This window comes from Anser brachyrhynchus (assembly GCF_964034855.1).
Source record: "Anser brachyrhynchus genome assembly, chromosome: 13".
Taxonomy (NCBI): Eukaryota; Metazoa; Chordata; class Aves; order Anseriformes; family Anatidae; genus Anser; species Anser brachyrhynchus.
In genome coordinates, this window is record NC_137708.1 from 7,076,080 (window position 1) to 7,102,936 (window position 26,857).

Here is a 26,857-nt window from a genome sequence, read left to right on the forward strand (position 1 = left end):
CCATGGCTCCAATGTTGCTATTCTGTTTTAGCATGCTGGTGATAAATGATTATTGGATGTACAGAAGCTATGTATTAGAGCGTTGGAGTATTGTTGCTGCTGCAGAGGAGATGAGATTTCTTAAACAGTTGCAATTCACAAAACTTTAGGAGGAAAGGAGCATCCTCAAAATAAATAAATAAAATAAATAAAAAAGCAATTGTCTGCTAGAGGTAAATTAGGTAGCATTTTGAGATAGGAAGCTTCTTCTGTAGGTCAGACTTGCCAGGTTTAGGCAATATTTCTGCTAAATGAAAATTTCTAGTAACAATTAAAAGATTGTGTTAAATACTGTCAGTTAAAGATTCCCATAGACATATTGCATTTGCCATGTGCTATTCGTATCACCACTAACACCCCCCAGACAAATTTGGCCAAAATTTCTCATTTCAGAACTTCGTAGTATATTTCAGGATGCTTTAGTTTCAGCAAATCCAGAACTTAAACCCAGGTTGACTGCCAGAATTTAAAAGTTTTGTTAGCTGTGAGGAAAGCTCTGAGATTTCATACAAAACCACTAAACCCCCTACTTTGTAAACTATTCTAGAGTTACAAGAAGAATTTGATTTCTTTTTTTCACTTACACACCAAACCTAATATCCTACTCCGTTACAGAAATGCACATCTTTGTAAACTGTGATCAGTCTAGCTTAGAAAATGTACTGAAATGCAGACAGAAAAGACCTTCAAAACTTAGGTGTTTTTGACTGTCAGCAGTCTGGAGGACTGATCTCCAGGACTAAGGGCCTCACACCAGTGTTCTGCTCAAACCGGTGGCACTGATCAGGATTTCCTCTGCAGTTCTCTAAGCTCGATCAGCCAGAGGGATCCTTGCCCAGCAAGGTGAGGTGCTCAGTTTCCCAGGTGCTGAGCACGCTTCCCAGCCTACAAGAGCACTCCAAAGAGCTGGGGTCGCAGCACAGAATGCTTGATGTCCATTAATTTTAATTGAAATGATTCGTGGTAAATAGGTGAGAAATTCACTGTGCTCACTGTGATCATTATCCCTTACTACAAGTGTCTGCTTAGGGCTTCTCTGTTTATCAGACTGAATTATTTAGAGAAATTAAACTGCAATCTCCATACTATCCATTAGCTGGAACTCTATTTGCATATAGCAGTTGGGTTTTGGCAATCAAAAAGAGAATATTCTACACAGCGAGCTGTCTGCCAAAAAAAGGTCCTCTGTGTAGTGCTTAAGACTGCGTAGGAATAGGAATGGTAAAAATAAGATGGGGACCAAATTAAACAGCCATTACACAAGCACATGCCTGTTAGAGAACTAGAGAACAGGCTGTGATTTGGTCCAGTATTGAGTATTTCTCTAGTATTTCTCTAGTCAATTAATCCTACCTCCCCCCCCCCCCTTTTTTTTTGTTAAAACACAGCTGACAATAAGGACGTTTGCCCTTGAATTCCAGTTAAAATAGTGCTTTAATATCAGGCAGTAAGGAGGTGTGTGATAGATTTATTTGGACTGACTTCATAGACATCATTACCAAGAAGTGGCAACAAAACTTTAGACGTGCCCACTTGATCATTTACTTCTTTCATCATAAAGCAATAAATGCCTCTAGATGCCAGTATAAATTAAAAACGTAATTTGAAATGAGTAGTAAGTACTTGTAAGGCTTTATCATGTCTGGAATCTTATATTTAAAGCCTAATATTGCTCAACCTGAATGCAGGGAGAGTTTTACTTCAGCTTTAACTGGGAACACAGCAGGAACCACCATGACAAGGCTAATTTAAACTTGCTGGACTACTGTAGAGGCATGAAGTAAAATTCCCACTATTTAGAAGAGCAGAATCTGGACATTTTACAAACCAGCGCCTTCAGAAAAGAGAAAATTTCAACTAGAGAATAAGCTAAAGAACCAAGGAAGAAGTACACTGAGGAGCTATGTCCCTACGGTAGCTGTGTCAGGTCCAGAATACCTCAGGGGGATGTACGCCTTTATAGATATTTTACTAGAGTAGGAAAAGCACGTGTGTGACTCGAGTTATGTGTTTTATGAACAACGTGCCCGGTTATTGGCCATTACGCAGCAACCGTTATGTTGTATGAAGGCACTGAGAGTTTACGATTTCAGACTGTAAATGACACCCAACTTATCCAAGCTTGTGCCAGGTCAGAACCTTCTGGGAGGTGTTCCTTGGGGGATAAATTAATTCCCTCAGCAGAGGCACGGCTCCGTGCTGCACGCCAGCTCTGCCGTGTCTGGTTCCAGAGAGCAGCCCTGAGCTGTGAGTATTTCGAGAGCCCAAATATGATCTGCTGCGTGTGTGTCCCTGCTGAAAAAGCCTCATGTTTCACTTCACACTTGGAGCTTGTGAGACCTTGCTATGCTTGGGGCAATCGCGTTTGTCCCTCCGGGCAGGAAAGTTCAGGATCCTTAAAAGGGTATAGACGATGCTTCGACAGTCTGTGCTGCATTGCTGGCTTCTTGCCACTTGGTTTAGATGACTCCATCACAATCTTGGGACGAGCATGAAAGGCAATTAGAGAAATTTACTATATTTGACTTCTAATCATTCTCCTCCCACCAAAACCAGTTGTGAATTCAGACCTTCCCTAGCCACACAGGTGGACGGGAAACACCTACACAGCATTGGCACAGGACACAGCAGACCTCTTTCTACTAAACTTCACTAAATCTTCTTGCTCTGGGTACCTGATTTGCCTAGAGGCGCAGAAATAGTGTCTAACTCAGAAACCCAGGGAGTGCTGTTAGTGAGAGATGCAATCTCCAGGTAGGAGCCTTGTATAGGTATTTTTCCACGTAAGCCTGGCTGAGGTATGTAGCTTGTTGCATATCAGTTCTGTCATCGCAGCATCTGAGTGCTTCTCAGCTTCCAGTGTGATAGTTGTAAAGCAGCGAGGTGACACTTTTCTCCTACTATAGCTGGGAAAGGGATGTACTGAGACACTAAGCCCAGACCCATACTTACGTATCTGTGAGTTAGTTAAAATTTCACTGCAAAGCCAGACCTTGTGGGAGACCTCAAAACCAGAAATGCTCTCAGCAAAGCATGGAACTGATGAGGGAATCCGAAGACTTTAATGCCCCAGCCCCAAACACCGTCTCCACTGGAGCATGTGAACCATCAAGTTAGCTCTAAAAGTAAAGGCTGAGCAAACCGCACCCGGGCTGCAATAAGCCTTCATGCCAAGCCCCGTATATTTTGCATGCGTAACACCATATTTTATTACTGATTTAATTGACACTTCTAAGCCTTGCAGACTAGTAAGGAGAAAAACTAACTCATTTCAGAACAGCGGGGTAAGCTCTCTCTGCCCGACAGTGGGCACATTTCCTCTGCAACATGCTGAGCTGCTACCTCCTTCCAGTGTTTAGTGTCAGTGTATGGGCCTCATCTGGTCAATGTAATAACTCCTGTGAAATTTAACACATCTCCTGGCAAAGGTGAGAATGGTTCGTGGAAGAGAAGTTCACTGTCAGTACTAAGCAGAGCGTTTATCAGTGGGGTTCTGGAATGACCTCGGACCAGAAGTGTGAATTGTCTATAACTCCCATCAAAGTCACTGCAAGCACCTTTGAAAAGCAGGGTCTTAAGGAAATTGTACTAGACAGCTGAAACCTCATTTCTGGGGCTCGCTGGCTTCTTCTGAAAACGCTGCCTCAGCCGAACTGCAGAATTTCTCCTTCCCCTCTCCTCCACTTCCAATTCTCCAGTTTCAGTGGTCCAAGTTCATCTGAAGAGAAACAGCCAAGAGAAAGCCCAGCTTTTAAAGCCTGCTGTTAGGTCTCTGAGGTGTTCAAAAACATCACAGAAAAAGCCCAAGCGAAACAGACTTATACCGAAAGCACCCTAAGTGCAATATCATCAGAGGGCTTAGTGAACCTCTGGGAAGGAAAACTGGCCCTGCCGGGACAATTCCTTGGATCCAGAAACAGAGCGGAGGTTGTTCCTGCTGCGGACAGCTGCGCGCAGGACTCTGCTAAAGGGTCTGGGGCTCAGCTGGCATTACTTAAGGGAAAGTCACTTCGTAAGCGAGTGTCAGCTCCGATCCCGTCTCTCCGGCCTTAGCCCCGACGGCCCCGATTTTCCCGTTCGCACCCTGGCCCCGTCATCCCCCCTGACCCAGCAGCACCTGAACGAGGCGGGTGAGGGCGCCGGGTCCGGCAGGGGCTCGCCGCCCCCCCCCCAGGGGATGCCTTGCCGGGGGCAGGAGCAGGGCCGCGACCGGGACCCCGACCCCGGTAAGCCGATCTGCCCTCAGCTGTCCCCGGCGCTGGGCTGGAGCGAAGGGAGGGTGAAGGGGGAAGGAATTCGGCCCCGCTAAAAATAGAGGCAGCGCAGCCCCGGCGGTGCCGCGGGGCCGGGCTGGAGACCCCCGGGCCGGGGCTGCGCTGCGGGCCGCTTGCTGCTCCTGCCCTCGGGGCAGGGGAGGGCCCTGCCCTCAGCGTGCCGCCTCCCCCCGGGGGCTGCTCGGCTCTGTCCGGTCTCGGAGAAGCCCCCCCGTGCCCCCCTCCCCGGCCACAAGCAGCCTGTTGGGGAGGGGGGCGTCAGGCTGCCGCACCGGGGGCTCCCCCGGGCGTTTCGCGGCTCTGCCCTCCCAGCGCTTTTATTTTGGGCTCTGCCGAGCGGGGCCGGGCTCCCCGGGGCTGCATCGGGTTCCCCCCCCCCCCCCGCGGGGCAGAGGCCGGGAGCCGCGCTCCTTGCCCCGACGGCGGCCGGCTCCTAGGAGGTCTCGTCCCGCCGAGGAGGAGGAGGAGGAGGAGGAAGGGGGCCGGGGGGGTGGGCAGCGCCTTTCTCGCTAAGGTGAGAGGAGCTTCGGCAGCCGGCGAGGGGGGGTCCCCCTGTCCCCGGGAGGAGCAGGGCGGGGGGCGAGCCCCGTCCGACACCGCGGGGCTGGGAGCCGGGCAGCGCAGGCTCCGCGTGCCCCCCCCCGGTAGGAGGGAGCTCGGTGCCCCCCTCTTCCCTCCGGGTCACCCCCCCCCGGCCCCTCGTCACCCTCTCCTGGCTTTTCGCCCTCCCGGGACAGCAACAGGCTGTCAGGCTCGGGCAGTGCCGGGGAGCCTCCTTAGCTAAGGGGAGCCACCCTTAGCAGGGTGGGGGGGGTGAGAGCGGCTCCCCTGGGTGGGGGCCAGGCTGGGGTCGTGTCGCCCCCCCCCGACGCTTGGGGCACCGTCCCGGGGCTGGGGGCGGCAGGGATGCGCCTTGTGCCCCGTGGGTGCCGCTTTAGGAGCGCCCGGGCTGGGAGGTGGGGAGGGGGTGCCGGGACCCTGGGGGGGTAGGAGGGGGGCAGCTCTGGCTCCAGCCCCCCCCCCCCAGCTGCCGGCGAGCGTAAACCTGCCGCTTCTTCTGCAGTGCCGAGGACCCGCGTCCTCCTCCTCCTCCTCCTCCTCCCATCCGCGGCTGCAGCTCTGCCGCTCCATCCCATTATTGTTAGTGGAGGATGCGAAAAAAAAAAAAACCCACAAAAAAAACCCCACACCAACCCACAAACCACCGCCGAACCCAACCAACACACCAAAGCGGCACCCTCCTCCCCCCCCCCCCCCACGAGGTCTCCCCCCTCCCAGCACCCTCTGCCCCCCCCCCGGTGGGACTCCCAGGACCGGCTGCGCTTCCCTCGGCCCTGGGGAGGGGAGGCAGAGCCGGGGAGGCGGGGGGAGGAGGGGGCCGGGGCCAGGCAGACACAGGGAAAATCGCTTTTGTCTCCGGCACGGCGAGCGGCGCAGGGGCTCGGTGCTGCGGCTGCCGGAGCCCCCCGCTCCCCGCTCGCACAGCGGCGGCTCCTCATTTATTATTATTATTAATTTATCGTTATTGTTTTTTTTTCCCTCCCCCTCCCTTTCTGTTCGCGTTATTTCTGCCTTTTTCGGCGCAGAGGACAACACCCCCCCTACCTCCCCCCCCTCCCCAACAAGCCTCCCGCCCGCCCGCTGCCCCCCGCCCGAGGTTTCCGTGGGTCCAGCCGGAATCCGCGCCGCTCCCGGGGGTTCCCCCCCCCCCCCACGCTGGGGTCTATGAGCGGGAAGGTGATCAAGCCCAAAGAAGAGAAAGATGCTTCCAAGGGTAAGGCAGGCGCAGCCGCTCCGAGAAACAGCGTGGTCCCCCCCCCCGGCCCGACCTTACCGCCTGGGAGGAGGGAGAGGGGGGCACCGCTCCGGCCAGCCGCTCCCAGTCCCTAGTTTTGGGGACCCCCCCCCCTTCTCTCCCCTCCCCTCCCTTCCCTTCCCCTCCCGGCCCGGGCCGCGGGTGAGGGGGAACCGGTGCCCGGCGTGCGGAGCTCCGGCCGCGGGGGGGGCCCGGCTCAATGCGGCACGAAAGTAAGTGCCCCCCCCCCACACACACCCAGCGGGGCCGAGCCGTGCCGGGGAGCGGGGAGCCATCGCCATGGAGATGGGGGGGGGCGGAGGGGTGCATGCGGACCCCCCCCCCCCCTTCATTCAGCCGGTGCTGGGCAGGGGGAGCAGCCCCCGGGGTGCCCCGTGCCGGGGGGGGGGGCACATACAGGTGGCTCCGCACCCCCCGAGCACGGCTGGCCCCGCAGCCTTACCCCAGCGGGGGGGGTCGGGGGGCGCGGGGCCGCGGTGCTGCAGCCTTCCCGGAGTGGTTTTTTCCCGTGTATTTGTAACTAAAGCCGTGCGCCTTCCCCAGCGGGCACCCGTGCGGCAGGCTGGTGCTGGGGGGGATACCCAGGCGAGGGGCACGCTCTTGGTGTAAGGGGAAAAAACCCCGTTACCGATTTTATAAAAGAGAATGGGCACTTCGCTATCGTTCACTTTTTTTTTTTTTTTTTTTTTTTTTGCAATCTGAGAGGCCAAATCCAAAAATTCCCCCTTCTTAATTTTATTTTTATGTTTAAAAACTTCTTAGTTTCCTGATTTTGGAAGGCAGTGTCTAACGCTAGGTGTTGACCTCTTATTTTTATACTTTTTTTAAACCTTATCCTTCCGCTTCCAGCTGCGTTTGGCTAAAAGTCTTAGCGTCTTCATCAGATTCTTCTTTATCTTTGTTGTGAAAAATGCAAGTCCATCATTCGGATACATTGCGAAATCTTACATTTTCTGTTTGTCTTTAATTATTTTCTTTGACGTTAAGTAACTACTTATTTATGTTGGCCTTCTCCACTAAAATGCCCTTTAAATAATTTATCAAGCAATGCAGAACAAAAGATTCCTGCATTTCTGGGGAATTATTTGCACGATTTAGAACTGTTATAATCCTACACATACCGAATTTGCCAGACTTGCGAGAAAGCTTGGTTTTTAATCTGATTTGCATATCCCACTTCGTGCTGTGATCACAAGTCTTATTGACACTTTAACTTAATGTCTGAAATCGCCTGCGTACAGGTTTTGTGACGTGTGTGTTTCAAAACACTGGGACAAAGGCATTTGTATCTCCCGGTAATGAGTCAGTAATGAGTTAGACATGCAAGGTTTTGATTCCCGTGCTGACGGCGTACCAGAAGATGTGAGTCCCGAGGAAAACTGCTGGTGCCGATACTCTGCTTCCAGGAGACGGTGGTGCTCTTCTGGAGCTAGTGTAAAAACTTTCTGTTACCACAAAGTAAAAGACCTGTTTTAGATAGAACAGGAGGAGTCAGGTGTGTGAGGTTTGGCATTTGCTGTAGAAAAGTGAGTGGTTGCGTTCAGTGAAATGTGCTTTTACAGAGGGTCCAAGCACATTGGTAAGGAGGAGATAGTATTTACCAGTTAATGTATAGGCTGGGTGGCCTCCTTGGGTGTCTCGGGTCATAGACTAAAATAAGATTTATTTATTATTATTATTTTTATTTTTTTTTTACCTCTGAACCCAGTAGATGTTCTTTTGCTAATTGTGAGCAGTGTTGCTCTTCATGGGAATGTTTAACTTGAATGTATCCATAGTAAAGAGGCTGTTCTTTTGTTTTTGCTTCGTTTTTGTACAATGAAATAATACTTTCTTTGGAAAGTATGGTGTACCATTTCCTGCATCTCCCTGCAGTTGTACTGTAGCAATGGGTATACTTCGGTCCCGACGGGAGCCTCTACAATTCGGGGTTTTAACCGCTCTCTGAAAGAACAATGTAATCAGCTTTCATGTGAGAGTAGCTTATTGTGGGGGTAGATTTGTGTATCCACATTTTGCAAGATAGACGAGGTAATTTTAATACCCACTGTAAATGTGAGTCTCCCAGGGCTGCATTTGCATAATAAATGTTGAGTACTTTGTTAGGGAGAATGGTGTCAGCCTTCCTTACTCCTCAAACCTGAGATGAGACTGTGCTGTAGTTCTCTGCAGAACTTGGAAGGCCATATTCAGCCCCAAAATAAGGAGCTGCTTAGTATTATTTGTTGAATGGCATTTTCTACAATCTGCTTTTTGGTGGGTCTGTGTAGAAAAGCCTGATTTATACAAAACTCTGAAAAGCCATGGATTTTGGTAGAAAACAGTACAATTCAATGCAAGAAGTTACTGTCTTGCACTGGGTATTTTAAGTGAAATTATCCGTTCTTGTAAAGCCTGTGGTACCTTCAGTGGAGTTGTGCAGGTGTAACAGAAGTATCAAAACCTGCTTTTAAAGGAATAGTTTCCCTGAAATTTTTTTCTTAGACGAAAGAGGGGAAACAACTGCTCTCTTCAGCCAATTTTGTTGACCCCCTTTTATAAGTCCTGCCTAGAAAACCCTGTGGCGACTGTTTTGCTCAAAATGTGGTAGCTTTTAAAACTGAACGTGAATGCTCAAGAATTAACTCTCCCAATATAAATACAGCTTACGGATTAACGTAATGAAGTCAGGGACGTGCACGTTTCTGCAAAACGCTGCATTAACTGTGGATATATACGTATAAGATTAGGGCATCCCTGTGTTTTAACTGTGTGAGTGTTGGGAGCCGCGGGATGCTGTTAGCCCCAGTAGCCTCCAGGCTCTCGTGGTGGCACAGGGACTGGTGGCACTGGCACCCAGTGGCTTTGTTCCTGCTGGCGGCAGCCTGGTCCCCACCAGCCAGGTTCTTTCCGTGCTGTGTAGCTGCCGTGCTAAGAGCGGCACATGTGGCCCAGTGGGTGATTTTTTTTCCCTAATTTTCCCTCAAAAAGCTTTCGCTTTGCAATTTGAGAACAGGGTCTCCAGTGAGGCTTGCTCTGTTTGGGCTTGTATCAAATCGACCCATTCCGAATGAAGTATTTGTTAAGCTTTTGGTTGCTGGAGAGGTGCTGGGCAGTGGGAGTATATAGGGCATCAGAAAGTGAGCCGAGAGCTGCTGAAATCCTTCTCGGGCTTGGATCTGGGCCTTAAAGAGCTGACACTGCCTGGTGTTACAGCCAAACTTTTTCCAAAGGCTGCTTAGCGATTTGTGGGGCTCCTCCAGGGAAGGTCAGGGGACAGAGGAGAGAATCTGAATCTAAATCTGAGAAATGGATTCAGCTGTATTTGGCTTTCTGCTTACCAGCCGGATTATGTACTGTTTCCTTCCCCCGTCAAGGCAGCAACAGAGGGGTCTCTTCCAGTCACCTCGCTGCCACTGCAAGGAAGTTCAGTAACTTTGCCCAGAAGTCTGATAACCTCAGCCAGAAGCAGTGACAAAATACAGACTATATTTTCTCCTCCACCAAGTATAATGGGAGGAGTATTTTCAAAGCTGATAGCTCTAATCTGAGAAGAGCCTATTGAAATAGCGACAGTAAGGGTGAAGACTTTGGAAATACAGGTACTATTCTAATTTAATGACAGCAGAAAACAAAGCACTTAAAGCACCTGGCAGGAAAAATAGAAGTCAGAATTTTGACATATCTATTACTGCTTTTCCTGGCTTTATGGGAATATAGTATAATGCAGTTTATGATTGAAAGGTCTGTAGAAAAGCTGACAAAAATAAAGAAGCTGATCTCAACAGTTATATTTCTATAGTACTGAATCATGGGGAAGTAACTTACTTCAGGGACTGAAGAAGAGCTGCACAGAGACAACATGTAAGCTGACCATGTCTTGGTCTGGGGCCACTGAATCAAAATTAGCAGCAAGAGCAGACGGGTGTGAGAAGGGGGAAGGGAGAACGGTGCTAGCACGCTGCTGCTCTGCCAGCTCAGGTGGGAGGCAGGCATTTCTTTGTCTCTTTTTCAGAAGTTTGGGTGTCAATACTTTTGCATTGCAGACAAATAAATCGTAAAAAATATCGGCAGACTTCCTCAGCAGCTGCAGTTTGACATACGAACTCAAGTCTCTGTCTGGGCAGATGTTTGCCAGAGGTAGATCAGGTCTTGTTGTGGTAAATTGGTGCTGTTGACTTACGCACTGGAGCTTGTTTGTGTCATAAACATTTAATGTTGCCAAAGAATGAGTGGTTAAACTCAATGGTTTTATTTTGTTCACTTTCCATGATAAAGAAATCTCTGTCTCCTGTCTGAAACGTGAGATTGCAGATCCCCTTTGAATAGATGCCTGCATCGCCCACTGGGAAGCGACAGCCAAAATCTGAGGGACGACCCACCCCATCCTGGGTATTAACACTGCAGGTTACAATAGATACTCAGCTCTTGGCTGATGTCCTGATCCATTCAAAATTCCCGGTGACACCAGTGGGAGTTCTCGGTGTCTGCCTGTGGCATTGCCTCTGATTAGTGGGTGGTTGTTAATGTGCCTATGCTTGGAATATTTACAGTAACTACCTCCTGTTATGACTCATTATCTTTGACTGGTTTTGTTTCCACAAACTACAGCAGCTCTTTACGAAAGGTATCATCCTTCCCTCTAAATCCCAAGATGGTGCTCCCTGACATCTGCTGGTAAAACACCAGCAATTAAAAAGTGGACGCTGCCTTTGAGATCAAGATGCCAGCGCTTTCCTGCCGACGCTTTGTTACTGTTTTCAGCCTTATCTGAAGAAATCCACAGTAAGGCAGTATTTCTAGGCACAAGCTTCACGCTTTGGGGTTTGTGATATTGTCGGTTCTCATACAGCTGTTTCCCCGTGGCAAAGAACTCGTGTTGTACTGAAGGTAGTAAAAAGTCATCTTTCTTTTTTTTTTTTTTTGCTTCTAGAGGAAAATTTAATAATAGTTGCTTCGTGGCAGATATAAAATCCCATCTTCAAAGGAAAAACTCCCAGGCAGATGAAGCTTGGATGATGAGTAGCCCCACAGAGCATCACAGGGGACTGCAAAGGGGTGACTATCAGCATCCACAGCAGATGCATAAAAATTTGTATGGCTCAGACTTCTGGCATCTCTGGTCTGTGGCCACCCACGATATGCTGGAGACTTGTCATTAAATGTATTTGTGCCATTTCTACTGTGATTTCCTGCAAGGCATTGGTCTTACCCCTACGCTTTGGGAATTTAGTGCTGCAGTGAAGCCTAGGGTCAAATAAATGTTAATTTTCTTCCTCTGTTCCTTATTGTGTGTTATTGCCATAGTATATTTAGGAAAAGAGGTGGAACCGGAGTTGTATGAGCCACCTCCTCAGGAGCAAAGAAGTGGCAAATCCTGCTCCTTGGTCTTTTCCCTGCAAGCAGTGAATCTGTGCTTTCATAAAATTATGTGTAAATCCAGATGTGTGGTCATTCCTGTATTCCAACAAAACATCCGTAAATCTGTGTGGAAGATTTTCCTATTCTAAAGGATTTACAACTAAGGATTTTCAGAACAGGATCTTTGTGGGTTAGTGTATGTTGGAGAGGAATTGCTCTGTTGATTACTCTAGATTAGAGGTGCATGTGTTTTGTACAACTTGGCTATGGATGCGTGAGGATTCGGCATCTGTTCTGTGGGACTGAAGCTTTCCTAGCCACTTGGATCTCTTTAAGTCGAGCCTGGCTCTAGGGTCTGTGTAACACAAGTATTTTTCTTGCCCTAAGTCTGTCGTCCTAATGAAAGGTCTTGCTTTTTCCAAACAGTCAAGCTTTCGTGAAAATACATACATTAAAAAACAAAATGAAATAACTAAAGGAGTATGTATTTACTTTTTTTTTTTGTGGTAACATACATAAAGGACTTCCTTGTTGTTTGGTCTGGTTTCTTGCTCGATATTTGTATTGTTTTGCTGAGAGAAATGAAGGTGAAAATAATTTGAATTGTACCCTCAGGCAGGTAACGATTCAGTTCTTTTCATGAAGAGAGAGTAACGTGAGACTGTTCTCCACTTAATTAGTTTTGTGAGAGTGATGTGGAAGGCAAGGTCAGTGCTAAAGGAAGAAAGGGCTGGCATGGACTGAATGCTGCTTACGTTGTTTGAATAATTAGAGCATCACTCTGAGGTGGGAGGGAGCAGAGGGACTGAAAAGAAGTGGGAAGGGGAGATAGTCCCGAAATAGCAGTTGAATTGCCGTTGGTCTACGTTGCATCATGTGTGCACTCCTCAGGATCAGCTAAATCCAAACTGGTGGTGGTTCAGTACCTTTGATACCGTGGTTGTGACTGTAGCTAAAATGAAGGTGTGTTTACAGAGAGTTCTGTGGCCCAAGTAATCTCTAGGTGGTTTTCAGCTGAGGCTTGACTTAACTTACATAAGGCTTTGTCAGTTGCCTGAAGAATAGATTGTTTAACCTCTGTGGGGTATTTCTGATACATGCACTTTCTGTTGCCAGCTGATTTAAGACTAATTTTTGTTTTTTTTTTGCTTTAGTGGGATCAGACCAAACTTGTGTTGTGTAATACTCATCTGACATGAGTAGCCCATGAGCATTTGATGGGTTTTGTAAAATGACGTTTTCATCTCAGTACATCATCTGTAGTTGCCAGCACAGGGAATTCAACAACATTGTTGTGTTACTCTGATGTTCTTCCGTCTCCCTGTTTGTGTAAGCTGTAACGACCAAGACCGGCAACAGAGATGTGAAATTTCATCATCAGTAGTGGCAGTACCTGTGTGATTCTTTCTAATCTTCCTTCTCCGTCCCCTCAAAAGGCAGTGTGCCAGGAGGGTGAGTACTCGTGCAGGGGGTTCACCTTGGCTGCCTGCTGGGCGCCCACCCAGCTGCTCTCATTCACTGACCTCAGCGGGACAGGGGGAGAAGAGGCGATTGGAAAGCTCATGGGTTGAGCTGATAAAGACAAGGGGGATAACCATTTACTGTCGTAGGCAAAACAAACCTGAGGAAAACTAATGTAACTTAATGCCATTGGAGTTTTTCTTTTAATATTGGAGGTGACTCTTGAATTTTGAAAACATTTCTGCCTTCCATTAAATGAAGAGAAAAAGGGCAGGGCATATTTTGCATAGAATAAGGAAGAGAAGGGAAGCCTTACTAGGAGAGGGACGCCAGAGAACAGTTGGTAGTAGGTAGCATTGCAGGATGAGCAGTAAGTGCTCACCAGCTATCTGTCGTAGTATCAGTCATGGGGTGCTTCGGAATTGGGGGCTTCCTCAGGAGGATTCATTCTGCATCATCTGCCCTGCAGACACACCAGTGGAGAGAGCTTTCTGCTGGTTTTTTGCCATTTTTTTCAGGAATTGTCAAAATCTGAGAAGGTGGCAATATATTTGTCAATGTGCTATTATCCTGATTATGGAGAAATATTTTTTCTTTGGATTTTACATCAGATGGAAGTTTCCGTACAACTATCTTTTATATTCAGGAGATGTACAAATTTCGTGCATTGCTCTTACACTCGCAATCTGCTCAAGCTGTGCTAGAGTCCTGCCTTGAAAACGTTAAATTTTTTAATTGTAATTACACGCAGTGCTCCAAGCTGCTGTCACTTAGACTTTGCTCCTCTGAGTGCTGCAAGAGAATGAAAAATTCTGATGGAGCCAATTGCCACTGCAAGCCAGTGTCACTTCTTATGGGGTATAGAGCTGGAGTACCCGAACCGTGAAAGTCTCTTTAGTGGTGAAATAAAGATGTGGTGGTGTTTTGGAGTTGTAGTATTGGTGGGAATTACAGCCGTCTACATGTCTTCGGGGAATCGTAATTTGTAAATGTTTGAGGCCGTCGTGTAGAGCAGGTGCCTCCCTAGCTGCAGATGTTGAAGCAGTTTCTTCTGATTGTAAACAGGAGGAAGGTCTCTGCAGCTCCACTCGTGTACAATCAGCGCAGGTTTACTTGTCACGTGCTCTTCTTATGTTTGCTTCTCATCTTGCATACCAGTGACTGAATGTTCGGAGCCTGCCAAAAATAGCTAACTGTTTTTCAAGTGATTGGGCAAGGAGAGCTAGAGGGACTTTAATTTGCTACTGCTCTTTTCCCTTCTTCCTATGCCACCTACTTGCTCTCTGAAAAAAAAATACCTTTTTTTTGGTGGAAGTTAGTAAAAGGAGATTTATGTAGAAGTGAAGTAAGTTAAAAGGGATCAAATAGGAAGTCTCTTGTTCACCTACGGGAAGCAGGAGGACTCTGATTCCAGTCTCAGGAGCTGAGACGAGATTTCTTAAAGTGTGACCTATTTCTGTTCAATGCTGGTGTCAGGATACCTCCTAGCCAGGGAGGCCAATGTGGCATTAAGTCTATTTTAATGTTTGAATTCGGTTATCTGACCCGTTAAGCTCACAGGCTTGTGTTACTTGGTCCCTGGGAAGCTCCATCTTCAATTTCCTTGTCTTGAAGAAGTTTGTTACAAAATACCGGTGCAGAAAACAGTTTTCGAGCTTTGTTTTTATAAATGCGTCTTAGGGAGGAATTTCTGTCCAATGGTTACTGCTATGTTGAGAGTAACAAGCTGGTTTAAATAAGTTTTTATACAGGGTACCTGAGTAGTAGAAGGTGGAAAGGAGTAAAGCTTTGTGAATATTCATGCAGTAACAAATATACAAGCAGAAAGAAGAGAACAACAAAGAAGACAGGAAGAAGGTAAAACTGTATGTTTTTCCTAGCAGGGCAATGAGTAGATATTCTTGTTTAGGACACCTAAATTACCCGGCAGCAGTGAATGTAGAGGAAAACAGGATTATGCGGAGTTGTGAAAATTGTCCATTATGTCCCAGTGGAACTTCCAGAGTTCAAACATTTGTATTTGCTCTCCCGTTGGGACATGAAACTTTTTGGAAGGTACTCAGGATAAAGAAGCATACCGGAGTTATTTTAAGGAAAAAGACTTGTTTTGAACCTGTGTTCTTGTTCCACCCTTAATCTGAGAAGCCTGCCAGTCAGAACTGGGTTGTTTTATGAAGACTTTTGAGAATGTTCAGAAGTACCTAGCCATTTGTTCTGGTCAATATTAAGAACAGATTTTAGAATATAACAGGTTTTTTTTTTTCTTTAAATTTTTTTTAGTCAGTTGTGTGGAGGATAGTGGGAAAATTAGGAGTGAGACAGAGCGGTTTTGTATATGTGCCTTTTGGATTGGAAGAGTATTGCTTTTATGTCTGTGCACATTGTATAGTGAAGGATGAACTTTCAATTGCTTTGAGATTTGTGGAAGGAATAAGACACCAGGTTGAGAATACAAAGGGGAGGAAGTGTGATGGAGAGGCAGAAGAAAGCGAATCCCGTGCAACTTCGAATTTCAGAAAATTAGCTTATAAAAGGCTCTGGAGAGCACGAAGAAGCTGAAAAATGTAATGGAAGAGGGGATATTATGGGCATAACTTATCACTGTTTCCGAGAGTGTAATAATAACCTGGCTATGTATATTCTCACTGCAGGGTATGGATTTATGAAGACCATAAAAGAAGTGATGAGGGTAGCTGAGGCAGGAAGTGAGCAGTGGAAAGGGTTTCAGTTAAGGGAGAGATGAAGTCAGCACTGATGCAGAGATGGAGATGGGCACGAGGAGCAAAAGTACCTTATGAAACTGCTGCAGTTACAGGGCTTTTCTTAGGAGGACCAAAGATAAGTATTTATCATCACTGTTGGCAGAAGCAGGTAAAACCATACCAGCTACTGAACCTGTTGTGAATATTGAGCATATAAAGATAAATACCTTTGCACACAGGGTTAACTCGCTGTTTGCCTTGGATTTTTTTTTTTTAACCAGTCAGGTGTTTTGCACACTGTCAGAAAAGCACTTGTACTACAAAGCTGCAAAGAGAGGCTGGGGTTCTGATCCAAAGAGACAAAACTGGGTTTATAGATTAAAAAAAAAAAAATCAGAAAATAGTTGCCTAAAACCTTAAGTCTACCTTAAAAGTAGAAGTCCAGCTCTGTTGTATGCAGTGCTCTGATCAATCAAAAAGTCAGAGATCTTAATCAAAAGAAGAAGAACAACAAAACAAACTCAAAGAAACAAAAAGAAAACAAAAAACCTTCTGTCATCTAGTCTGATTTTTCATCCCTTCAATGTACTAAATGAATTATTTCTGTGCTGCTTAAAATTTGTGTCCTATGTGTATTGGTTCAAATACCTTATAATGAAACTATTTAAATGAAGTCTTCAAATCATCTTCCTTATATGCTTGAGTTTCCCTGAGTCTGGCTGTCAAAATACCATTCAAAAAAAGTCTGACCTGGGCTTGCATCAGGTTGAGACAAATGCTGACCCTAACAACTAGTCCTGTGAAAGCTAGCAGGTTTCACCAATTTCAGTGAGCCTTGTGACTCCCAAAAGTGAAGTCTGGAAGTACTACCCATTTTTTTTGAAAATGGTGTACTCTGTCAGAGAGGATGAATACATTTGCTGGTGTGTTGTAGGTAATACATAGCCTGGCGCACACAATTTTCCATTGAATTTGAAGCATTTTCCTAGAAGGCTCGATTATCTGGTATGATTATGTGGGATTTAGTAACCAAATCATGACTTCACTGATAAAAGCAACTTGAAAGAGAACTTAGGTACTTGTATTCTGTAATGACATAGCGTTACCTTCTGTAATAGTATTGAAAGAAATGAATTCTGGAGAGTCCCGACTTTGGAACTCTTCGCAATAACACCAGGCTGTACTTTTATACCAGGAATACAGGTCTGACAGCCTGAAACGCTGTGAAAAAAGCACTGACAACCTGTCACGCAAGGTGCTGAGCAGCTATACGTTTTGTTTACCTGAAAGCACTTAGAGCTTAGGTTTGGGTCCTATATCAGTGAACATCATATATTCCTGTCATGTCATGTTCCCACTATCACAAATTCTTACTTTCAATGAATTTCAGAAGGAGCAATTGACTGTGTATGAGAGAGACCAAGTGAGTGACAAAAGGCTTATAAAAGAAATCAGCAAAGTGTAGTACACTTTCATCCTGCTCATTCAAACCTGTGTGAATGAGCTGCTCGTCAAGGTGGTCCCTCCATCACTGGAAGGAGAAGATAATGCATTAGGTTTCTTTTTTATAAAGCTATTAAAATTGTTTCCTACTCAAAGTAAAACATTTACTCTATTCTTTTATATGTCTTAAAGCACCGTTACTCTACTTACTGTTCTGATTACAGCTTTAAATATTTATATTTCTGCTGTGCGTGGGACGTGTTTCAAACTCTCCAGGTAAGAGTTTGATAGCTAATCTCTGTTTATTTGGGTGACACCTTTATAAAGGACAGAACTTGAACCAATAGTGTCTTGTCAAGTTGGATTGAAACACAATTTGTATTGCTCAGTATTGTTCTTGATGAATACTCAGCAGGAGTGTGACATGCTTACCATTTCATGGTGCTGACCCACTGGTATGCTGAATGAAAGATAAATATTTTAAATGTTAAGTCCTTTTCTTTTCTTTTTTTTTTTTCTTTTTTTAGAAAATGTAGTATCATTGTGTTGAATCAATGTTGTGTTTTATAACAAACCTGAAGACAGCTAGAACAAACTGTACATTTTGTAATGAGGCTTGACTCTGTGATGTGGAATATATGTGTGTTGGACAAGTTGCCATGATAGTTCCAGTGATCTTAATGGAGACTGAAGTATGCTCCCAAGATCTTGAAAATCAGCAGAAAACACCGTCGGTAAATAAAGGTAGCAGAGTCCTATGGTTAGTTTGCATCTTCAGAGGTGGCCTGGAAGATGCTGCAATGGACATAGTATGGCATGAAATCTTGCAATGTGTTTGGGAGTTATGGCACCAAAAGTCAATCAGTTTCCTTCATTCTCTTCATCTTTACCTTTTCCTTAATTTTATTTTACCTTTTATCCACAAGCAGAAGGATTGTTGACTCAAAGGTCTTGAAAGGTGGTTAATACCTTGATACATGTGGTGGGAGTAAAGAGTCTTTAATAGGTGGTGGTGTCAATTTTTGACCCTCTGTCTGATAACTCCATGAAGTATGGAACTGTGAGCCTTGTGTGCATTTTCTAATCAGTATTCAGATTTGCAATATTGCCATAGGATGTGTCCCTGCTCTACTGTGTAGAAAGAATGGCTCATGCTTTATAAATTGAAGCTAATACTACTTTGATTAGTGTAAGCTTATTGGCAGATAAACAATATCTTCATATGAAACGTGACTCTGCTTGTAGGCTTAATAACCTGGCTGCACTGATATGAAAAATCAGTGGGTTGGCGGGTGATTAGGCCCGGCTAACGGAGTGTCTTGGAGCACCAGGCAGTCTGAAGCTTACAATAAAACTGTAGGATGAAACCAGATCCGCCTTTGTTTTGAATATCTAAGTCTCGTAGCAATGAAGCAGTCTGCCCTAGTCTACCCAACATTATTTTCCAAGATGTAATTATTCCTAGCTCACTGACTTGAGTAAATCAATTAAAGCTCTGTGTGTGTAACAAGGCTTTGACATAAACTAATTGATCAGGACATGCAGGCAAATGAGAAAGGCATGGGACAGATTTTAAAGTGGAAGACTGAAACATTACAAGGCATTTATTTTTTTTTTTTTAAGGTGGAGTTGTAGTAGCCAAGTTCTCATCTTCCATACTGACAGGCTTTTCAGTGTTCGCAGTGGTGTTAAATGTCTCTTGGCTTTACTCAGGTTAGCCTCTTTGCAGCCTGTCCTATAGGAATCAGATCTTGTCTGATCGTGAGGTTAAGGGTATGTGTGAAGGCATCTCAAACTGCGAAGACTCATGGTCGTCCACGTCTTTCAGTAGGCTGGTATGGTTCACTAGTTATTGCCAGCACCTCAGCTACCTCTGGAAATTGGTCCTTTTTTAGTTCCTCTGCATTTATGGGATGCTATGCACAAGTTGAGTTGGGATGACAAACTCGTAAATCCTTCTGATGGTCTTGTAAGGGCCTCATAAATCATAAGGACCTACTTCTGATCAGCCTAAAGCACTGGGGAGCAGAGCAAAAAGGGGATGAGCCACCTTGCCAGGAGAAGAGGCAGGGAAATAGGCCTCTGGCAAGGACCCAGCCTTCCAGTTCGTCGCACCGTGATATTTTTAGAATTATAATAATTTCCCATCCTTGCTCTTCCTCCCCAGGAAAATAACATTTTTGCTCAAGCTGCATGCAAACTATTGGGAATTGATGAGCTGAGCTGTTTGTGATCCTGAATCCAGAATGATGGTAGGTATTGCTTGCTCCAAGCACTTCCCTGCCAGGGCAGGAGGAAGAGCTGATAAAAAGCAGCCCTGCCAAATCTTATTTTTAGCTTCTGTCGTATTGGGATTCTTCCTTTATTTTTACTTTTTTTTTTTCTTCTTTGTTTGTTTTTGTTTTGTTTTGTTTTTAGATTTAACATTCTTGTCGGGGTGTTCAGAACAGCATCGTGCTGTATGTTTTGTTTGTCGGTATTACTTGATGGTCCAGCCTGGCTGGCGAAGTGCCCCACGGCTGATGTATCTGTGCAGCTGACGGGACTGGCACGCTGCTCTTGTTGCAAGGTAACTTGTAAAATAAGTACGCTGCCTTGGGCAAGATTAATTTCTTGGTATCGATGTAGTTATTGCATTTCTCTCTTACAGCCCCTTGCAAATATTGCCGTTGTCACATTGACTTCATTTTATTGTCCTGGATGAAGTCAGCTGGTACAATTTTGTATCACAGGTGGTGTACAGATATGCAGGGTGGCCTTGGTAGACTTATCCCATGGCTCAATGTGACACTTACTAATTTAGTAGGATATTTCCGTTTGGTTTGGTGCTAATGTTCCCAGTGTGCCCCCTCTGTTTGTGGTGAGAGGACTCCCTTTGCAAGAAAAAGCTCTCTGTAGCACTCTGTGCAAGGTGCTTTAGTCATGTGCTTGGTGACACAGTTTCTCCTAAGAACACCTGATTTAATCTGTTTTTAAACTTTTTTTTTTTACTAAATATATATATGTTTATTGAATGTATGTCCATGTACCTTTTTTTTTTTTTGCTTCAAGTTTTTCCCTTTCCCTCCTTTTTTTATTCTTGCTCTGGGCAAGGCTTGCCTTTAGATCGACTTGCAAAGTTGATGAAATTCCTGTGCCCAGGGTGCAGACCAAGCTTCCTTGTCTTTGCTTCTGCTACTATTAATGTCTTCGCCCATCTCTTCCAGCCCTTTTCCTCTTTGTACTGACAGTTAAATTGGAAACCAACCGCAACTGTGCTCTAGCAGTATTTTGCCTGAGGTGCTAACAGCAGGCAAAAACTGACTTGGATCATGGTTTTAATTGGTTTGATTTTTGCCACTGGCTTTAGAAAAAAAGAGCTATTTTAGTTCCTCCTCATCCTTGATCAATTTTTGTTAATATATCTGCAGTTTTAAAAACCTGAAAGACTTCCAACACAAAAAGGTAAATCTTTGAGATTTACTCTGAAACGTTGGTGCTCTGGTGGTATCTTATGGTATTTGGTTTCTAGTGGGCAACATCACTCGTGTTTGGCAGGAGAAAATTGCAGATCTGGAGGAGCTCGACACCTATTGATTACCCTAAGAAGGAGTTTTTGATATGAGGTTGGAGGCACCTTAATGCTTTTTTTTTTTTTTTAACTTCTGTTTCAATTGTTTTACTTTTGATACTTGTCTTGTTGGATTGCTGGTCCTTGCTTTTAAAACCGACAAAGGATTATTCAGCACCTGTAACTGCAGAGATGAGTGGTGACACGTGTTTGTGCTGTTTTGCTGGGGGATGAGAGTCAGTTTGTTTTAATTTTTAATGCTTCGATTCTTTGGCAAACACCAGAGGTGTTGAAACTACTCACTCATGCAAAAAAATAAATTATGCATGCGTGCAGGTTTGGTGCCTGAAGGCATTTTCATGGGCATACCTTCAGGCACGCAGCTTCAAGAGCCTAGACTCTTTCTATACATACATCTGTAGAGTGAAAGGACAGATCCTTCTCAGTGGGTCCGCATAGGCTGTCTTCAGCCTGTTCACCTTCTGCCATCCCAGGTGATGTTCGCTGTTCTCTTGGTTGGACTGGTATAAAAATTATAGGTAACTTTGGATAATAGAATTGCTCGAGTATCAGTACAGCACTTGAATAGCAGATAATGAATTAAAAATATGCTGGCAGCCTTATTTTTCTGCCCTTAGTCTTCAGTTGTGTGCAGACTTTGCCTCATGGCTTGAACATCCCTATACTTCTGGGTTGGGTTTGTTGAAATGCAGTGGTTTAAGGCCATATGACGTGTTAACAATGACAGAGGCAATTTGGGCACTGGTTAACTTGAAGTTTTATGTCCTTCATTTCTGTGAGGCATGTTTGTTTGGTTACATTATCTGCTAATTGTATTTCTGAGCAATTTCTTGCAGAGACCTATAGCTGTGTATTCTTATATGAAAGCTGCATTATTCTCTAGGGGAGATAATCAGTTAATGGCTTAAATGAGCAAAATGAGCTCAGCTTTTGCTGTCTGCTGGCAACTTCTGGGGTAAAACTTGAATTTTAGTGGGTACAACAGAATTTTTCTGTATTTCTTCTTGTATGAGGTAGGTACTTACTGGAAGGCTTTTCCTTGCAAATACATGATTTTTTTCTTTTTCTCTTTTTCCTACACAGGTGAAGTTATTTAAAAGGATAACTTGCCAGGAATTGTTTTTAGTGGTGTTTAAAAAGCACCAGATGGAAATAACTGATCCATACAGTCCATTATTAGGAGTCTCTTCTGAATCAGGAAAAAAAACACGTCACTTTTGAAAACGTATCACTTGAAAACACAAATCCTCCCAGCTTGTCCTGGACTTGGAATATGGATTCTGGAGGTGGGGGGGTTTGTGCTTTGGAGGCAAGTGAAGAGCCCCTTCTCTCACAGCCCTATTGGGAGGAGCCACTTGTGCAGCGAGTACAAGCTCTTCCCAGAAATGGTGATGACACCAAAGAAAGCTCCTTGCTTTTTTATGATAATAAATGGGCTGAAAAGGAGGAGAGCTCACGCAGTTGGGGCCTGAGAGCTGGTACTTAATTCCACCTTTAAGTTATAGTTTGTCACCACAAAACACCTGATGGCACTGTTATTCCCAGGGCGTTGTGAGCAGGACCTGCTCCTCTGCTAAAAGTTTGTTTGTTTTGTTGTGTTTTCCTGCAGCAGTGTGTATAAATCTTCCCCTTCCGTGTTCCAGGTGGCAGTGACCTGGGTTAAGCGTGCCATGTCTTTAAGGGAGGGGTGGGGGACAGTAAAGCTGGGGGGTGAATGTGATGCTCGGGTAGCTCGCAGATCTGTCCCTGTGAGATGTCGTGTTGCTGCTGTGCGTACCGGGTATTCTGGGGTAATTTTGTTCACCTTCTTAGACGCAGGAGGTTTAGTAGCCATCAGAGAAAAGACGATGGGTGGTAGCGGACAGCCCTCCATGACCACAGCGTGAGTCAGGTTCGAGCTGTCCCTGCTGTCCCCCATGTGCAGAGCTGTGAACGGGACGTTTGTCTGGGGCTCCGCATCAGGAGAAGGAGCCTCGGGCTCCTGTGCTGCCCAGTCTGTTTGGCATGGCAAGCTTTCGTCCCTCATCTTCTGTGGTTCCTCCTTAATCCGAGATAACGGGCTCCTTTTAGGAGGAGCTGTGTAAAGGTGAGATGATATATTAATACTCCTTGATCTAGTAGTAATAGCTAAAACAAAACTCGGAAACTCTACGTAATCTATCAGAAATGACATTTGAGAAATATTTATCCAAAGCTCCAAAGATCATTGTATACTGTGTCCTCTGCCTGAGAACAGCTACGATGTAAATGAAACACTTTATCTTCATACAGGTAAAGAATAGATCTCTTGTAGTTGGCTGTCAACTTTTGAATTCCTGGCTTTTATATACCGAAATGTAATTCCTGCACTTCTGAAGGCTTCTGTGCTGCTTTATTATTTTTTTTGACTGTGTACACACACATTTCTATTGTCAGGGTACTCTCTAAGTCATTACATCCATGTGTGAAATGAAAAAAATGTTCTGTGCTTTGGTTTGGAGAAAAAAAACAAACCCAGGTGGGTGGCAGGATATTGGAGTGTATTCCTGTACTTGCAGAGCTGCTGATAGTTGTCTTTAAAACCATTAAGTCCTTTTTCAGTGTAATACACATAATGTGTGAAAGCTTTCCTTAACTGAATAGTGGCTGTTAAATATTTCATATTTCAGGGATTTCTTGTTTGCTTCATGTGTATGGACTCTACCACAGTGCTTTCACGCTGAAAGTAGGTCCCCAAAAGACTAGATTTTCCAGGCTGCTTAGTTAAGTAAATTCTTCTCATTATTGATAAGGTCTGCGCAACCTGGTGCTTCTCATTTCAGTGGAAGAAAAACTTCTAAATGACGATGCGCATCCTCAGATTGTTTACTCCTCACATTTGTGGTTATTCAAGGAAATCTATCTATATACCGCTCTGTTCATTTTTGTATTTTCATGTAGCAGTGTTTCTGTTAAATAGAGGGATAGTGATGAAAATTCTCGGTGGATCAGGATAAGCTGAACAAAATTTGCAGCTCAAGTACAGAGCCAGGAGGCAATCTGAGAAGCAAAACATCAGAGGAGAATTTTGCCTTTAACTGCTGCCATACAGATGGGCAATACAGAGTCAGGATTACATAGTTATAGTTTGCCATTGACTTTGTCTTTTAAAAACACTTCTGCACTTTCAAAATAGCATCTTACTGTCCCTGGAAAAATAGCATCTTACTGTCCCTGAGTATGTTTGGAAAAGCTTAGTAGCTGAAGAGTTTTAACAAGAGATGAAAATGTGCTTTTCATTGCATGCATAGTCTTGAGCATCAGGCATGAATCTAAGGGATAACACAGGGAGGGGTTAGTTTAATGTACCTGACAAGTGCACTTGCATTCTTTTCCACTACTCACATGTTCATTTTTTTTTTTTTTTCTGGGAAATCAGTCTCCCTGTGAAGTTTGTCTAAAGGTTGTGGGGTTTTCTTCTGCTCTCAAGCTTTAATGATATAGTACATTTTACTTGTCCAAGTTTTTGTTTTTCTGTTCCAGGTAAACAGAACCAGACTAAATCCACAAGTCCACAGAAATGTGTCTGTGATGGAGTTGCTGTGTAAACACCCTGTGCTTACCTGTTTATTGAATGTTTCTTGTCTGTGTATGTGCAGTGCTTTTGACCGTTATGTGTCTGCAAGGAAAACAAACAGGGGAAAGAGCATGTCTCAGGATGCACAACTCTTCAGCAAAAGCTTGTGAATTGTTAAATGACAGTGGTAAGACAGAAAATAGAGAAAGAGCCAGGAAATATATACTGTCCCCTTTGGGTGGAGACCCCACCTTACACACACCTTTAACTTTTTTCCTACCTAACTTGGCACTTGCTGCAAAGTAACTGTTTCTGCGCTTTGTTATGTATTGTTTGGTCTGGTTTGTGAAGGATGATCGTGCTGGGAAAGGCCCACAAACGCACAGGAGCCGCGCAGACAGCAGGGTGCTGAAATACCCTCTGTAGAAGAGAGAGGGAGCATCTGCAATGCACAGCACAGTGCACTGGGTTCGTGACTCCAGCTGTGACTGGGCTGGCGCATCTGCCGGGCAAAAGGCATCCCTGTGCCTGGTCACTGCCTTGGGACCCTGAAGGCTGCACATCTGTCGGCTTGCTTCTGTGTCCTGTGGCTTAGTTCTTCCTCCAGCTTGAGTATTCGGTTCCCGTTCTGACAGGAGCTGGCACTTGCCTGCAGCATTCTGCAGCGTTGCATGGTGCAGTGCAGATATACCCCAAAAGGTGCCAGGAAAACAAAGCAACACAGGTACTCTTTGTCTTATTACAGAGGTGCAGCTCAAAATTTCTAGTTGAGCAAACCCTCCTATGTAAAAATACCTAGGTTTTCAGGAGTGAGCTGACCCTGCTGCTCAGCGGGATCCGTATGCGGCTGTGATACCACTTGATCAGCGTACTGATGGCTTTCTTGTCCTGGATGTTATGTGCTGTACGTGGGCCTTCAAACATTCAATAAATAAATAGATTTCTGGGCAAGTAGTTCTCATGGACTGAGACGGGCATGTGGTACCAGAAAGGAGAAGGAAATAATACACTGGAGAAGTGTTTCCTGCCGTGCAGTGCTTCAGAGGTCCCACAGCAAAACTGCCTTAATCTGGACTTGGCCTGGCAGTGCGTTGACACCAGCTTCCAGGTGGATTTGCATGCCCTAGCTGATCCCAGGATGTTCCTCTGGAATTTCTCAGGGATTTTCACACTGTCTGGTTTCAGACCTCCTGTTGAGAAGCTGTCTTGGGTGTGAATGTCCTTGTTTGTCAGGAGAGCTGTAGGGCTGGTGCAGGTTGCCCAGATCCTGTACCTACCTCTTTCCCCAGGCTTAACAGAGAGCCTCAGCTCCTAGAGCTGGGGCACAGCTGGAAACATCCGTGCCCTTGGTGTCTGTGCTTTTGTGATCTGTTTTTTGCTCAGCTCACTATCTATTGACACTTTTTCCTTCCCCAGGTCCTGCCTCCTTGCTTCCCTTTCTGCTCCACAGCTGCTAACATCTCATCTCTACCCCTAATGCCCTTCTTTCCTCCGCAGGTACTAACCATTCTTTCCCTCAGGTTGCCTAATTGAATAACATAATTAGGTTAATTAAGAGCAATTGTCTCAGCCTGCATTTAGCTTGGAGTTCTATTCTGCTTTGTCAGATCTGGTGAAAGATTTTTTTTTTTGTGCCAAAGACTTGTGCAGTCTTTGCCAATAAATTAGTCAAATAAATGACACAGTCCTTCCTTCTGTCCTTACACCACCATGGCTGTAGCAGTTCTGCAGTTGTAGGCATTGTCTGTGCGCAGAACAGGCCCATGACTGATGTAATTTGGTGATTTTCATTTAATTTCTTACAGTTACGCTGGTTAATTGGAACTTTCGAGAGCTTTTAGTTGTTACAGACTTGCAGGTGTCTCAATATTTGTCCATAGACCCGCATTATAACAACTTCCATCATCAGCCTGTGATGTCTGTATGTTAATTACTCCTTTTGTGAGATGAGGTTGGCAAATGAATCTTCATCAAGCAACTGATGAGTACATCTGTGACTTTGTAATTTAAGACTAAGGTTAATAAGGCCAGGCCCTGGGGGGAATCAACTGGTGGTCTTTACAAAGGTAATGAGATTGGCTTTCCAGTTCGCATGCCTCTATTTTTAAAGTTGGACTGAATTAGTAACCAGAAGCAGATGTGAAGGATATTATCCACTCTGTAAATGTTACTTACACCTGTGTAGAATAAACAGATCACATGTCTTTAGAAGTACAGGTGTATACCTTCTGAAATGAAATGTTAAGAAGGCTCATTTTGTTTCCAGCAATGGTGTGTAGTTATTAAATCCCTGCTCCAAATGGTGCTGGTATTTCAGAGTACCTTCTGTAACTATGATGCTGTCCTTGGGTTTTCATCAGACAAATTCTGGTTTTGCTGTTTGTCACTGCTTATGGTTCACTTGAGCAGGCTGATTTGACATCTGAGCCTTGTGTTAATCTGTGCACAGATGTGGCTGTCACCAGTGGCTGGGAGGCATCTGTCCGAGCCAAGGAAAACAGGACTCACATGCTTCTGTTTTTTCCTTCATAGAGCTGTTAAAATGTTACCTGTCTTTCTTCAGGGAGGAGTTACTTGCCCTTACCAAGAAGACAGTGTGTTTTGTGGTGGCATTTGCACTTCATGCCTTGATTTAAGAACATCCCCTGCATTTCTTATGCCCTGTTTATGGTTGCT

At 45.0% G+C, this 26,857-nt stretch overlaps 1 protein-coding gene and 1 long non-coding RNA gene across 7 annotated transcripts in view; one reads left to right on the forward strand and one right to left on the reverse strand.

The window, feature by feature from the left end:
• Positions 1-26,857, forward strand: part of FGF13 (fibroblast growth factor 13) — a 298,390-nt gene that overhangs the window by 60,821 nt on the left and 210,712 nt on the right. Inside the window, exon 1 of one of the 5 annotated variants that reach the window (XM_080553645.1) lies at positions 5,666-6,087. The exons of 2 other annotated variants lie outside the window; for them this stretch is intronic. In XM_080553645.1, the coding sequence (XP_080409771.1) occupies positions 6,039-6,087 (49 nt within the window). In that variant the 5' untranslated portion in view covers positions 5,666-6,038. Of the gene's footprint in view, positions 1-5,665; positions 6,088-6,313; positions 6,342-26,857 lie in introns of those variants that run through there. 2 more of the 5 variants (XM_080553649.1, XM_080553646.1) reach the window with 2 other exon arrangements.
• Positions 1,926-4,454, reverse strand: LOC308177042. Of its 2 annotated transcripts, none has more exons than XR_013938825.1 (2): positions 4,157-4,454; positions 1,926-3,757 (listed from the first exon to the last, which is right to left on the reverse strand). It is a non-coding gene; the product is annotated as an uncharacterized lncRNA (long non-coding RNA). The 2 variants fall into 2 exon arrangements; XR_013938826.1 differs by having other exon boundaries at positions 3,864-4,454.